This window comes from Balaenoptera borealis (assembly GCF_965194805.1).
Source record: "Balaenoptera borealis genome assembly, chromosome: 5".
Lineage (NCBI taxonomy): Eukaryota > Metazoa > Chordata > Mammalia > Artiodactyla > Balaenopteridae > Balaenoptera > Balaenoptera borealis.
This window is the reverse complement of record NC_138862.1, coordinates 58,923,431-58,938,204: the sequence shown is the minus strand read 5'-3', so window position 1 is coordinate 58,938,204 and position 14,774 is coordinate 58,923,431. Positions and strand designations below refer to the sequence as shown.

General features: G+C 39.9%; 1 protein-coding gene across 2 annotated transcripts in view; it reads right to left on the bottom strand.

The window, feature by feature from the left end:
* The window catches only part of TMPRSS7 (transmembrane serine protease 7), a 43,038-nt gene that overhangs the window by 24,839 nt on the left and 3,425 nt on the right, over positions 1-14,774 (bottom strand). For both annotated transcript variants that reach the window (XR_014245359.1, XM_082394690.1), the window contains exons 3-9: positions 12,785-12,915; positions 9,817-9,884; positions 8,167-8,360; positions 6,871-6,909; positions 5,904-6,132; positions 4,113-4,243; positions 2,071-2,183 (exon numbers count right to left, since the gene is read on the bottom strand). Coding sequence is in view for 1 of the 2 variants with exons in the window: in XM_082394690.1 (XP_082250816.1) it covers positions 2,071-2,183; positions 4,113-4,243; positions 5,904-6,132; positions 6,871-6,909; positions 8,167-8,360; positions 9,817-9,884; positions 12,785-12,915 (905 nt within the window). In the remaining variant the exon portion in view is untranslated. The remainder of the gene's footprint in view (positions 1-2,070; positions 2,184-4,112; positions 4,244-5,903; positions 6,133-6,870; positions 6,910-8,166; positions 8,361-9,816; positions 9,885-12,784; positions 12,916-14,774) is intronic.

Genomic DNA, 14,774 nt, shown 5'->3' with positions numbered 1-14,774 from the left:
AACCAGTTTGCAGGGCAGAAATTGAGACTCAGATGTAGAGAACAAACGTATGGACACCAAGGGGGGAAAGCGGTGGGGGAGAGGGATGGTGGTGTGATGATTTGGGAGATTGGGATTGACATGTATACACTAATATGTTTTAAATGGATAACTAATAAGAACCTGGTCTATAAAAAAATAAATAAAATAAAATTCAAAATTTCAAAAAAAAAAATAAAGAAATGTGCTCTCACACAGCTATCGGTGGCTGCTCAAAGCCTTCCAACAAAGCAACAGCTTTATTTCACCTCCTCACTGAGAGGACCTTGACCTCTGGGAAATGGTGTCATCACACAAGTCTGTCCCCAGTGTTTCCTGTCTCCCCTTTCCCATCCCCCACCCCATGCTCTTTTCCTTATAAAGATTTCCTATTGTTCTGCATTTCTAACCCTTGACCCAGTGAAACAGAAAGTGATCTGATATTTTTGTTTGTACCCTGACTAAAATTTAATCACAGCAACGTTTAGGGATTTTCCTTTTAAATCTTATGAGTTCCCATGGGATCAACATTTGTTTTATCTCAAAGGACTTTCAAACACCTGATGGAGCTTCTGGGAATGGGGTCTTTCTTGTTCTAGATATTGTAAAGAAGATAACTCTGCTTATTGGAGAGTTGAAGAGACAGAGGTTTGATGTCTTTCCCTCCTCTTTCCCCACCGCTTCTTTTCTTCTCTTTCCATCTACCCCTCTCCCCCACCTTCAGACTTGCTAGTCATCTGAGGCTCTGAGCTTCTGCTGCCCTAAGGCACCAAGAATCTGGCAGTGAGCAAGAGTCCAGAACCTTTATGTCTTAATTATATTTTAAATATTTGGGATAATGATAAAAAAATAATTTAAGGATGCCTACTAGTAGGTAGAGATTTGGGTATAATAAAATTATTTCAATATTTAACTGTTAGGACTGTGCACGAACCCTACATGCAGCAAGCACTCTCCTGCCTCCTTGGGGCCTTTGCCTCAGCTCTTCCCTTTGCCTGCAACACTCTTACCTTCAGCATGCACCAGGTTAGTTCCCTCGTGTCTCAAGGTTCTATGCAAATGTCCCCTCGTCAGTGAGGCTTTCCCTGACCATCCTACTTGAGACAACAAATCCCAGACTTCCTACCTTTCACACCGCCACCCCCCCCACTCAGCTACAGAGCCCCTCCCCAGCTGTATTCTCCATAGCATTGTACCATCATGGAACACACTGCATGTATTTTACTTGTTTATTTGTTTGTCACCTGTCTCCCCCTACTTTATAGAGGACTCCATGACAGCAGAGCTTGTGTGTGTGTGTGTGTGTGTGTGTGTGTGTGTGTGTGTGTGTGCATGTGTGTGAGAGAGAGATCTCATGCATCCCAGTGTTCAGAATACTGCCTGACACGGAGCAGGCATTTAATAATAATATGTTGAATGAATACAAACTAGACACTGCTTGTCACTTGCATCTAACTGCTATGCCACACAAAAATGATTTCATATGTATATGCTGAAAGAGCAAAGGCGACCTCCCTCCACATTAATATAACAGCTGGAGAAAGAAAAATAGGTTACACACTGAGATTTTGAAAAACAAACCAAAACCAGGGACTCCCTGTCTAGCGCCAGAGGGAGACATATGTATTTCATATAAATTTACACTCCAATTTGCTTATACAGCTGAAATATACGTTGCCTAATTCAATTTATTATTTCTTTATTATTCTCATTATAATGCTGATGAAGTAATTAAAAATTAATAAATGAGCTCTACCATAATAAAATAAATTGTTTGATCCTGTAACAATGTCTTTGCTCTTTTTAATACAAAGTAAGAAACTGGACAAATAAGCCCCAGTCTGCAAAAAGCAGTTAATTTGTGAGCAGAGGCTTGAAATTACAACAAACTTTCATGTTCTAGATAATATATTTTAATAAGGTTTAAATATTATAAAATTAACTGACATTCTTTTTGTAATTTAAAAAATAAGTATAATTAAATTGAAAAATAAATAGCTACTAAAAATAGGATAACAATATTTTTCTAAGATACTGTTAAAACTAGGCTACCTGAAATTTCCAGGTACACTTGCATTTCGGAGGGTAGTAGCTTGGGTAATATGGACTTGAAATTTTCCCTTCAAAGCCAGTGATTTCTTTGACCAACACTGTGTTTTCACATTCTGAAAAAAATATCCAGTAACACACAATGATTTGCAGTTGTGAGATTATGGGAAATAGACAGCATACATTTCTTTAACTACAAATGCACATTTTCTTGGTCAATAAGCTTATATAGTTTTGAAATTAAACTATTTTTTAAAAAAAAATAGTACCCTACGGATGTACAGCTAATATACTGTTCAAAGTCTATACTTGTTTTCAAATCATTTATTTTGGTTACAGATCTATAGGATGCTATTCCTTTCTTTAAAAAACACGGTTTAAATATATTTTTTCTTCTAGTTTTATTGAGATATAATTTACATATTAACACTGTATGTATATTTTGACATACAGCACTGTAAATATATATTTTTAAAGCTTCTGAGTTAATTTTGTTCAAATTAGTGTGTATTTCTTGTTCAAGAGATATCCAGTTTTCATAATGTGTTATACTATTTAAATAAGACAATCTACATGTCTATTCTTACTGTTATGGTCATCCTTCTGCGAGAATATAAGCGGCCCAAGAGCACTGATATTCTTTCTATTTTGTTTACTATTTCCCTAACACCTACAGTCATTTCTGGCATACAACAGATGTTCAGTAAATATTTGTTGAGTGAATAGACAAATTCCACTATAATATTTCTGTTATAATTCTATTTTTAACCTTTGGAGTTACAGATAATTTTCAACCTAACACTATCTCAAATATCTAGTTCAATAAATCAATTTTACATTTTGTTTTGTAATAATTTGGCAGAGAAAAACCTATCAAAATGAGCCACTTTCTTAAAATAGTGATGAACCTGTAGCTCTCACCGTCTACTTAAGCCCAATTCTCTTCCCTCCTCACCCCCATCTCCCATTCTGACCCCTTTACCTTTGTTGATGCTCATAAAGAAGTTACCAAGACATAACCTGTAAGATCTGACCAGTTTCCAAGGCAACAAATATTACAAAAACATTAGAGTTTCAGTGAAGGCTCTTTTCATTTTGTTTTGTTTGACTTCGTCAACCCAAGTCAAAAAGAGAAGAATAAAGAGGAGGTCACTTTTTGCTCACTAGAAAAACCCATTAAATCCTCTGGGTTTTGCATCATGAGCACTTTCTAGGATGGCACTTATGTGCATTACTATAAATGAGAATTCAGGAAAGAATGTGCTAGTTACTGAGCTATTGTCCCTCAACTCCAAACCCACCCCTCTCTACTCTTCTGCAAGGCTGGTCTGGACTATACAAACCACTTCTGTCCTTCACTACCTGATAGGCTCTGCCAGTAGGGGGTGCTAAAGGGAGACTAGAAGGCTGGAGAGGGAAGAACAGGGCTTCAGTCTGTTTCTTATTCCTGGGAGTGTCACCCCAGCAATGCTGCTTCACTCTCACAGCTACTCTTCCTTCCTGTAACAGAGTTGAATCTGTTAGCAGTTTTTCCAACTTCCGCTTTATTGTGTCTCCCTAAAAGATGCCAGCTCAGCTGTCTGGCACCCTCTCCTCAAAGGTCTGGGTCCCAGGTTCATGAACACCTGCCTCCGAATTTATAGACACCAACACCAGCTGGGCAGAGGTCTGAGTTCCATTACACAGACCACCCCCCCTCCTCCAAGCCCTAAATTGTAATCATTCCAATTCCTTTCCTTTGTTCCTCTAGATCTACAGTGCTAGTTGCTTCCTACATGTTTTACATCCATGATACCTTACAGTTTTTTTGTTTTTGTTTTTTTGCCTTTTGAGTTACCCAGTTAACACCTCTGTACTGAGTTAACAGTTCTTTACATTAAATTCTCTGTTAGAATAACTAATACTATCTCCCTCTTTGAACCAGACCCTGACTCAGGGTCCTGACCAATGCAACTAGTATTACAACACAGCCTTGGGAGAGATAAGACTGGAGTATCTATCATAACAAGTATTTCTCATGACTTTTTTCAATTGGGGAAGCTTACCTTGTTCTGGAACGACCTCGAAATATGCCCGGATTCCTGATAGCCTTGGTATCTGAGGAGACTTAAATGTCACCAACATGAGATTATTTGTTGAAACAAATGACATTAATGTTCTTGTGGGTTCACAAATTCTGAAACCAGATAACAAAACAAAAGCACATAAATAATAGGTTATTGAGGATCGGACCTCCATCCACCACTAATTCCACACATTTCTTGGGCCATCCACACAGTTCCTGTGAATCAGACTCTGCCAGCCAGATCTTCATCAATTAGTGGCCAGAGGGCACTACAGATAGAGCGGAGCTGATATAGGTGCAGAAATTTTTGTCCAGTGACTAATGAAGAATTCTCTTGGATGGCTGTCACTGGACACTCCTTGAGAGCAAACAAGGTATACAGGCAGGGTATTTAATAGCTAAAGTCATGGGCTCTTTACCAGGGAAAATTGGGTTCAAAACTCAGCTCTAGGGCTTCCCTGGTGGCACAGTGGTTGAGAATCTGCCTGCCAATGCAGGGAACACGGGTTCGAGCCCTGGTCTGGGAAGATCCCACATGCCGCGGAGCAACTAGGCCCGTGAGCCACAGCTACTGAGCCTGCGTGTCTGGAGCCTGTGCTCCGCAAGAGAGGCCGCGATAGTGAGAGGCCCGCGCACCGCGATGAAGAGTGGTCCCCGCTTGCCGCAACTAGAGAAAGCCCTCGCACAGAAACGAAGACCCAACACAGCCATAAATAAATAAATAAATAAATAAGTAAATAAATTTTTAAAAAACAAACAAACAACAAAAAAAACCCCTCAGCTCTATCACTTAATTGGGCAATGAAGTAACTAGTTCTTCATAAATGCCAGTTTCCCAACTCTGAAATGGTAGCAATAATAGTATACTCCTCATAGCATTGTGGTGAGGATTAAATGAGATAATAACTAAATATGTCTGGGAATAGTGAAAAGAAACCAAAAACAGTGATTGAGGGGTGAGCATCAGTGACAAACTTACTTTTCACTACAAATCTTTAGACACTGTTTGAACTTTTAACACGTTCATTCACCACCAAAATATAAATAAATAATACATAAAATACTATTATATACATACATAAACACTATTTAAAATAAGATAATTCATATGCCTTTTAGCACAACGAGCAAAAATAGCAAATTCTTAATAAAGCCTAACTGACATTACTAGGTTACCAAAATATTAAGCACTCATAAAAAGATGTCTACTAGTGAGTAAGAAATACTAGGATATGTATATGTATATGTGTGTGTAATTATGTACACGTATGAATGAAAGAATGTATGCAAAAATATAACAGACATTTACTCTGGGTAATGGGAATGTAAGATAATTGACATTGTTTTCTCTGATTGACCTCACTTTCATAATAAACATTGTGTTATCTTTATAACGAAAAAAATTTGTTTTACTAATGCTGTGCAATCATAATAGAATATTTATTCTCACGTTCTATTGAAACAGTAGCCTTCAGGGTGATTGCAATGAAAGTAAAATTAAACCAAAAAAAAAAAATCTGAAATATATATCAGAACTATTGACTGAAGCTCCCAATGATTTTGACTGTTGTATGCTACAAGTGAAAAGCAAACACTGTGTCTGATAGGCTCTGGCTAATACAGGGGCCACTAAATAGGGCACGGGTCAATCTTTGACCTCATGAGTATACGCAAAAATGGTTTAAAAAAATCAAAGGGCAAGCCAGATACTGCAAAAGAGAGACATTGCAAAAATTCTTTTCACTTGCCAACCAGAGTGCCTGCATAATACCTATACAAGATGGTGCTCCGGATTGGCAAGAGGGAGTCGTAAATGGTCAGGGAGTCGGTGACACAGTTGTCGGCTTCAATCCGGACGGACTCTATCGAGAGACGGATCAGGTGGCCCACTATGGCCACCAGCTTGAAGTGGCACATCAGCCTCCCCGAGGTTGCCGAGATCTCCAGAGGGTAGCGGAGAGACAGGTGATCTGCGTAGAAGTACTGAGAGCAGCCTTTGTCTGTGGAGACAGCACTTTATTTTGCTTTGTTTTGTTTTTGGAATGATTTTTCTAGAAATCTTTATAGAAGAGTAAAGAGCAAAAGAGCTCACATGGAGAATATCTGCTGTCTTTGCCAGCCTGGAATCCACTCTCATCCCTTCTGATAACAGCACCTAGATTTTACTTTGAGAAACTACTCTTACTCTGTCCATGTGGCTTGGTTGGGGTTAAACTCACCCTAGGTCCAGAAGTGAGCACACGACCCAGACTGACCAATCAGAGCCAAAGCAGCTGTTTCAGGAGTGGACACGTCAGCCAATTTGAGACAATGAAACTCAGCCCAAGGACTTCTCAAAATACAGGTGAGGTTTTTTCCACCATGGTAGCTAAACTGATAAATCATAAGCTTGGATCTGCTGGTGGCCATTTATGCCACCACATTGGAAGAACCCACTTGATGAAGTCTCGGCAGAAGAAAACAAAAATGCAGAGTCCTGCCGATATTTTGTCTTAGAACCTGGACCCAACCATGCCTGCAGCCAGCATATTCCACATATGTCCCAGTTATATGAGGCAATAACGTTTCTTTTGTGCTTAAGCTAGTTTGAATATATTATATCTGTCACTTGCAACGGAAAGAACACTAACAAACACCATCATGTGAACAGGAAAACTGCAGCCATAAAGGATACTGATTTGGAGGCAGTGGGGGTGGGGAGGTTGGAGGGCGGGGGAGAAACCACAGACATAATTTACCAGATCCTATGGTTGAAGAGTAATCTGACCGAAGCCCAGCTGCATTGAAAAAGCACATAGAAAAAACACTATCAGTCCCAGTATTTCATTTTGTTAGAATTTTGCTTAGTAAAAATATCTTGTCCTTTAAAAGCAATCCAACATATCTGGGATTTGCTTTAAAATAATCCTGTGATGGTAAAAGGGAGGTTGTTTAGGTATTTAGAGATCAAATAGGACAGCTATGAGTTGATAGTTGTTGAAGCTGAGTAAGGTATGTAAGAGTTGATTAAACGATTCTCTTTACTTTTGTGCTTGAAATCATCTGTTGTAACAACTTTTAAACATTTTTTGAAGATAAAAAAGCAACTAAACATAATAATTGGTTCTATATCTGAAGTAGTATATGTGGTACAGAATTTTCCACTAGAGATTTCTTTTATTGATTCATTACTTATTACAAATACTTATCAACTACCTACTATATGCCTAACATATATATATAATTTAACTCAAAATAGAAAACTGCATAAATTTGGGGTTAAACAATAATTAAACAAGACAAATGATGGAATTTGCATTCTGACTGTGTTTTGGGCAGGCCATTTTGGATCATTGGGGCACACTATAGAACATAGGCACAGTTCTGTCTGAACAAGGGAAGAAACACGGAAGGTAAAACTCAGCAAAATTTTCCTTCTCCAGGACTTTGTCCCTTGGAGCCTTAGTTTGAAGATGCATGAAGCCAAATTAAATATAGAGAAGGGTACGCTTTAATAAATTCATTTTCATGTATATTCTGACCCCAATTCTATTGTCTAATCACTGTATATAACATTTAGCAACTTCCTTTATCAATGTAGCTCCAATGTCTTCAGCTAATCCTGTTCCACTGGGATTGTGGAGAAGAATACAGTCATTCCTCAGTATCCACAGGGGATTGGCTCCAGGACCCCCAAGGATACCAAAATTCATGAATGCTCAAGTCCCTTATGTAAAATGGCATAGTATTTGCATAAAACCTATGCACATCCCCCTGTATACTTTAAATCATCTCTAGATTACTTCTAATACCTAATACAGTGTAAATGCTATGTAAATAGTCACCAGCCTGTGGCAAATTCAAGTTTTGCTTTTTTGGAACTTTCTGGAATTTTTTTCCAAATATTTTTTATACATGGTTGGTTGAATCCATGAATGCGAAGTCCGTGGATATAGAGGGAAGACCGTACTTCACGGCAACATTGACTACGATAATCGACAGTATCAAGAGTGCTGCAGGAAGGAGTGCTTGAGGGAGAATTACCCAACAATCACCATTTAGTACCACAGAGTCCATGTCCACAGCCAGACCCTGCAGGCTCCCCACGGACGTCCGGTTTATGATGCTTGTCTGGATGGAGTCCTTCAAGATGGCAGCCACACAGTCCTCACAGAAGATATGGCCCTTGGCATGTGGCATGACAAACACAAGCCAAAAGTGGACAAGGAGGCCACCTTTGTTGTTACTGCTGTAGTGAAAAGAGAAAGAAGTTCAGGGATACCTCTTAGGAAGTAGACTTTCATAAGGAGCCAGTGACCCAAGTGATAAATTCAAGGTGAGGTCAATGAACACATCCTTCAACGGAACATAACTTCCTTCTTTAGGAAGCCATTGACTCCTATCATGGGAATTTGGAAAGGAAAGCATCATGGTATGTGTATTCTTGTGCTGTATTCAAATCTAGAACCGTTAGTATATTTTGCATCTCCATGGAGAATATACTGTTTCTATGGATGTCAATCAGTATTCACTGCTATTACAAATAACAACAGTTAGAGAATGTTTGATACCTCACCATGTCCAGACACAGTGCTAAATCTGCTTTATCCCATTTAATCTTTTGAGGAAGGTCCTGTTAACGCTTCCAGTTTTACAGATGAGGAAATTAAGATCATCTACAACTCAAAATCACACAGCTACTGAGTAGCAAATCAGGAATCAAGCCTAATTTCATTTTCAATCTGACCCTGGAGCTGTTACCTGCACAAATATTGTCATATTTTATGAAAAAAACATAAGATAGTGTTCTATGGCACATAAGTTGGGAAATGGAAGGTGAAGGAGAGGAAACAAATTGCTTTACTCCAAGACTTCTCAGTGCCTTTAATCTGCCCCAACAGATTGTGAATCTCTGCAGATATATTAGGGGTGGGGGGAGGATACAGTACAAGGCACACAAATTTTCCTAAAAATTATTTGACCATGGGATCCTTTTTTTCTCAGAAGATCTCTAGTGACCAGTTTTTTACTGAATATATTTTGAGAGACAGCGACTGGTCTGTGTCTTCTGTTTTCCCTCACCCAATATAGAGGACGTGTTTATGGTCATTTTGCCCAGTGGCATTAATACAAAGGTCTAGGATCCCAGTTCTGGAAAGAGGGCAGGCTTTGGTAAATGAAGAAAAAAACTCAGCATGATAGCGTGACAAACAGTTCGGCTGCAGGTTTCCCTGGTGGCGCAGTGGTTAAGAATCCGCCTGCCAATGCAGGGCACATGGGTTCGAGTCCTGGTCCAGGAAGATCCCACATGCCGCGGAGCAACTAAGCCGATGCGCCACAACTACTGAAGCCCACGCACCTAGAGCTGGTGCTCCGCAACAAGAGAAGCCACTGCAAGGAGAAGCCTGCGCACCACAATGAAGAGTAGCCCCCGCTCGCCGCAACTAGAGAAAGCCCGCGCGCAGCAACGAAGACCCAACGCATCCAAAAATAAATACATACATACATACATAAAGTCTTTAAAATAAATAAATAAATAAAAGGGGGGAAAAAAAGAGTTGTGTTGCTATTGTGCTAGAAGGGTATTAACCCACAACTGCCCCCAAGAGGTTACTTGAGAATGGTGCTCTTTCAGCCCTTCCACAACCTTTTGAGGTATTTACAGCAGTGAACGTAGAAGTCCCAAAGCCAGGGACATTCATTACCTGACATCTGCAACGACCGACTGCTTGTAAAATTTGGAGAAGGCAGATGTTGTATAAACCAGGTTTACCTGCAAAAGAAGAACCAAGGTGTCTGAAGTCTTTCAAATTGGCTTCCTCTCATGATACCCAGTGTGCCGTAGGTCCAAGCTCTGACAGTTAGCAAGGAGAAAAGCAAGGCTCAAACTAAAGGCCTCTAAGGCCAAACCCAGACATTATTCCTTGAATTCAAATAAATTCTTACTTCCTGTATCAGGGTTACTTACTGTCATTCTGCTGTCTGTGAAGATTAATCAGCTACCTTTATTCGTTTATTGCTGTCTTTAGACACCCTAACCAAGCTTAACTGCTGCATTCTGCCTACTCCAAAAGTTAATTTTCTCCACAATGAATGAGTGAAACTCATTTAAGCATATTTTCAAGGTATTCGGCCCAACCTCTTTTCTACCAATGCACCCATGGAAAATGTATATTAGCCGCTAGAGGGCGCGTGGTGCCCACAGTCCAACTTCCACATCCCACTGCAGAACTCTCCAGTTTCCAGGGACACACCCAGATCTTTTAAAACACCATAAATGGATCTCAAAAGAGAGCTATTTCAGTCAATTGACTGTTTGCCCTTACTTAGCATTTCTAAAACCAATTTCTTCTGCCAAATCTTCTCCTCCTGTAGTCCCCTTTTTACATAATAGCAAAATCACCTACCTGATTGCCCAGGAGAAAAAAACAAAAAACGAAAAACCTTAGAAATAATATAGCATTGTGGAAAAAAATGGGCCCTGGAGTTTAAATTCACTATGCAACACAGAACACATTACCGAGGCCTGCTTAGCTTCTTTTCTTTTTTTTTTCCTCTCTCTCTCTTTTTTTTTTAACATCTTTATTGGAGTATAATTGCTTTACAATGGTGTGTTTCTGCTTTACAACAAAGTGAATCAGTTATACATATACATATGTCCCCATATCTCTTCCCACTTGCATCTCCCTCCCTCCCACCCTCCCTATCCCACCCCTCTAGGGGGTCACAAAGCACCGAGCTGATCTCCCTGTGCTATGCGGCTGCTTCCCACTAGCTATCTATTTTACGTTTGGTAGTGTATATATGTCCATGCCACTCTCTCACTTTGTCCCAGCTTACCCTTCCCCCTCTGATATCCTCAAGTCCATTCTCTAGGTCTGTGTCTTTATTCCCCTCTTGCCCCTAGGTTCATCATGACCCTTTTTTTTTTTTTCCTTAGATTCCATATATATGTGTTAGCATACGGTATTTGTTTTTCTCTTTCTGTCTCTCTCTCTTTTAATCTGTAAAGTGATCAAAATGCCTACCTCGTTGGGTGGGATGTTAAATAACTATAATAAAATGCATTGAGTGCAATACTAACTATACAAACAGGGTCTACACAAAGCCAGCATTGACTCTGCAGGAGGCTGGGGAGGATTTCACAGAGAAGGAGGCTTTTTGATGGGTCATGAATGACGGGTGGAATTTCACTCCATAGAAATTGGACAGACGGCTTTAGGTCCTGAGTGAATAGCAGCAGAAACCAGGGCTGCCAGACATGTAAATGCAATGATTATTCATAACACAAGTAATGACTGCCTTAGATCACAAGGTTTCTGTTGGGAGAAAGTGGTAAGGAATGAGACTGGGACGATCAGGGGACAGATTTAGAAAAGTGCTTGCCTGCTATTCTTAAGAATCAGTATTTTATCCTGCTATTCTTAAGAATCAGTATTTTATCCTTAAGCCAAAGGAGAAATGTTATTTTTGAAGGATAACTTCGGCAGTAGAGAGGAATGGCTTTGGGTGTTGAAGGAAGAATACTGCCTGGGATTGGAAAAAATGGTAAAGAGATTTTAAAAGAATGCCCATCTCCTTGGGCTAATTTGAGGGATAATTGATATATTGAAATGGTAAAGGGTTCTGCACTTTACCCAGTATATAGGAGGCCTTCAATCAATAAGAGCCACTACGCCTGCTACCGTCTTTGCTCGCTTGCTCTCTCTCAGCCCTTCTTCATCTTACACTGCAGAGTGCCTGTCACTGCAAGAGAGTCGCCACTGCTAGGCGACTCTATTACTGTGCTTCTCTATTATTGTGCAGGTGCAGACTGGCAGAAACTTTCTATTGGCAATAGGTACCAAGAGCCATGATAAATATTCTCCTATGTGACCAATTATACTTTTAGGAAATCAGCTAAGGAAGTAATCAGAGATACACACAATTTACGTGGTGGTTTCGTTATAGTGTTATCTGTTAATAGCAAAAATTGGAAACAACTTAAGTATCCAATAAAAAGGGACTTGCCAACTTGAAGCTATCAAAACGTATGCTTTTTAAAGAATATGAACTTGCATAGAAACATGCAATCTTATGTTAAGAGGAAAAAGTCAGATTATAAAACTGAATATCTACTAATACTCCAATATTGCCCGATGTCCTGTGTCTACGTGGTCCAGAATCAAAAGGGGCTCTGGGGCTCTATCTCTGGAGACGCTGTTAAAGGAGATTATATTTTTTAAGTACTTTTGTAAATTTTATAAATTTTTACAATAAATACGTATCAGTTCTACAATAGGAAAGGTTTTTTGTTTTGTTTTTTTTTAAGTGAAGAGATGCCAGTGCATCAAGGTTGAAATAAATCTGTATGGATCACAGAATTAATCAGTATGCATGTAATTTCTGTACTGGAAGCCATTTTAAATATCACCTGATCCAATTCTTTTATTTTATAGATAAGAAAAACTGAAGCTCAGAGAGCCATTTCTTTTTACTTTCAGGAGAAAAAAAAAAGTAAGCAATTCTATCAAATAAGCAATTTTATCTTACAACCAAGATGAGCTAAATCCCATGTTTCCCTGAGTTCTTCCTTCATCCACCCTGCTCACCTATGACACTGTACCCAACCCCCCATCCCTTACCCCCTGACCTCACCTTCCCCAGCCTTTCAAGCTCCCCCCATCACCTCACCACTTGCTGCACGGTCCGGGCCACTGACAGAAATTCCCTGGACTCCTTCTGTCGGTATTCAGGAAGAAACTCAATGTTGGTGATGCGAAACATCCCAGCAAAGTAAAAAGCATCTCTGCTTTCTGTCTTACCTGTAAGAGAGGAGAGAAGGTGGTTAGGAGGCTTTCCATCTGTGTGACAGTGAGGCATTGTCTGATCTATGTCACTATCGGGCTCCTAAAATGATTTTATTTTAGACAGCTTCTTTAAGCTGTTTTTTTTTTTTAATTTGTTTGTATTTAATTTATTTATTTGTGGCTGTATTGGGTCTTCGTTGCTGCGCGCAGGCTTTCTCTAGTTGCTGTGAGCGGGGGCTACTCTTCACTGCGATGCGTGGGCTTCTCGTTGCGGTGGCTTCTCTTGTTGTGGAGCACAGGCTCTAGGTGTCCGGGCTTCAATAATTGTGGCTCGCGGGCTCTAGAGTGCAGGCTCAGTAGTTGTGGTGCACGGGCTTAGTTGCTCCGCGGCATGTGGGATCTTCCCGGACCAGGGCTCGAACCCGTGTCCCCTGCATTGGCAGGCATTAGCAGGCAGATTCTTAACCACTGTGCCACTAGGGAAGTCCTAGACAGCTTCATATTTTACAGACTGTGAAGCTCTAAATGTAGTTAATAACATCTCCTTGGATCAGAGAAAGGTTTATTGCAGGGCCAAGAAAGGAGAACCTTTCTCTGATCCAAGCTCCGTTTTGGTTCGTTTGGTCCCATTGTGTGTTAAGCACACAAACTTACGTTCAGTAACACATGGTCTTCCTGATGAGCTGTCCACCTCATTTCTATTAAAAAAAAAAAAATCACAAGCCCCAAATGGAGTCCTTTGCTCCCAAGGCTGCAAACCAAGACTTAATTACAGTTTCACATTCTCTCAGGAATGTGACCTTTAAACAGAAATTTCCTGATCAACACTAGTGTGGTAATCTGCATGATAAAGACCCCTGCTGTTCCCTTCCCCTAAAATTTGATGGCCTGGCCTGAAACAATCCTTTCTTTTCTTTTGCTAATAGCTTCCATGCCCCACCCTCCTTCTGCCATTTTGTACACCCCCTCAGAGAGCCCTTTTATTTACTAGAAGAGATGCTGCCAGATTCATGAGCCATTGAATAAAGCCAATTAGATCATCAGATTTACTTGGTTGAATTTTTGTTTTTTAACATTTCTCAAGGCCACCCTCCATGCCCAAATTTCATGTATCAAAACTAACCCCTGTTGTTTGTTGAACAATTCTCACTTATTTATACCAGTTCTCCTCTTCTTGTACTGGTCTGTTTTTCTGAAATGCCCTTCTCTGATTTTCACACAACCAACAAATTAACTCTTCACAATGATGTCCCAAAACCTTGTACAAAAATGCAAGGGCAATGCAAATATATCAGTTCAGGGCTGGCAGAGAACTGAAAGGAAATAAACTGGTTTGCTCTGGATTGGGGTTGTGTGTCTTTTGTGTTTTTCTTAATTGCTCATTGACTTGACTGCCCCAACTAGTCTGTAAAGACAGATTCTTTCCTGTCTACCACTCTGTTCCATGCTTATCACAGGCCCCAGCTCATAGTGGGCACTCCCAAGATGTGTCAAATGAATTTTCAAGAACCAGTTCATGAAGCCTTATCTAGACTCTATCCCTGAGCAGGTTGTTGGATGTCTCCCTTCTGTGATTGCAAAGTAATTGCTCGAGAAAAAAAAAAAAATCAACTCACACTCCCACTCTAGTACTGAACTGTGAGATTTTTTGAAAGTAGAAAAATGTATCTGTGAGCTTTTTGAAGGTAGGAGATGTATCTTGGTGTGCCTGGTATCTTACATTGTGCCACACAAATTATAGGTGGTCAATTTCTACATGTAAATGAACTGAACTGTTCAAGACAATATTCATTCATTCTTTGCCTATAAATCTAGCTTTCCAGCCAAATTTTAATATCCTTGAGAGTACACATATCTTGTATCAAGTATATTAA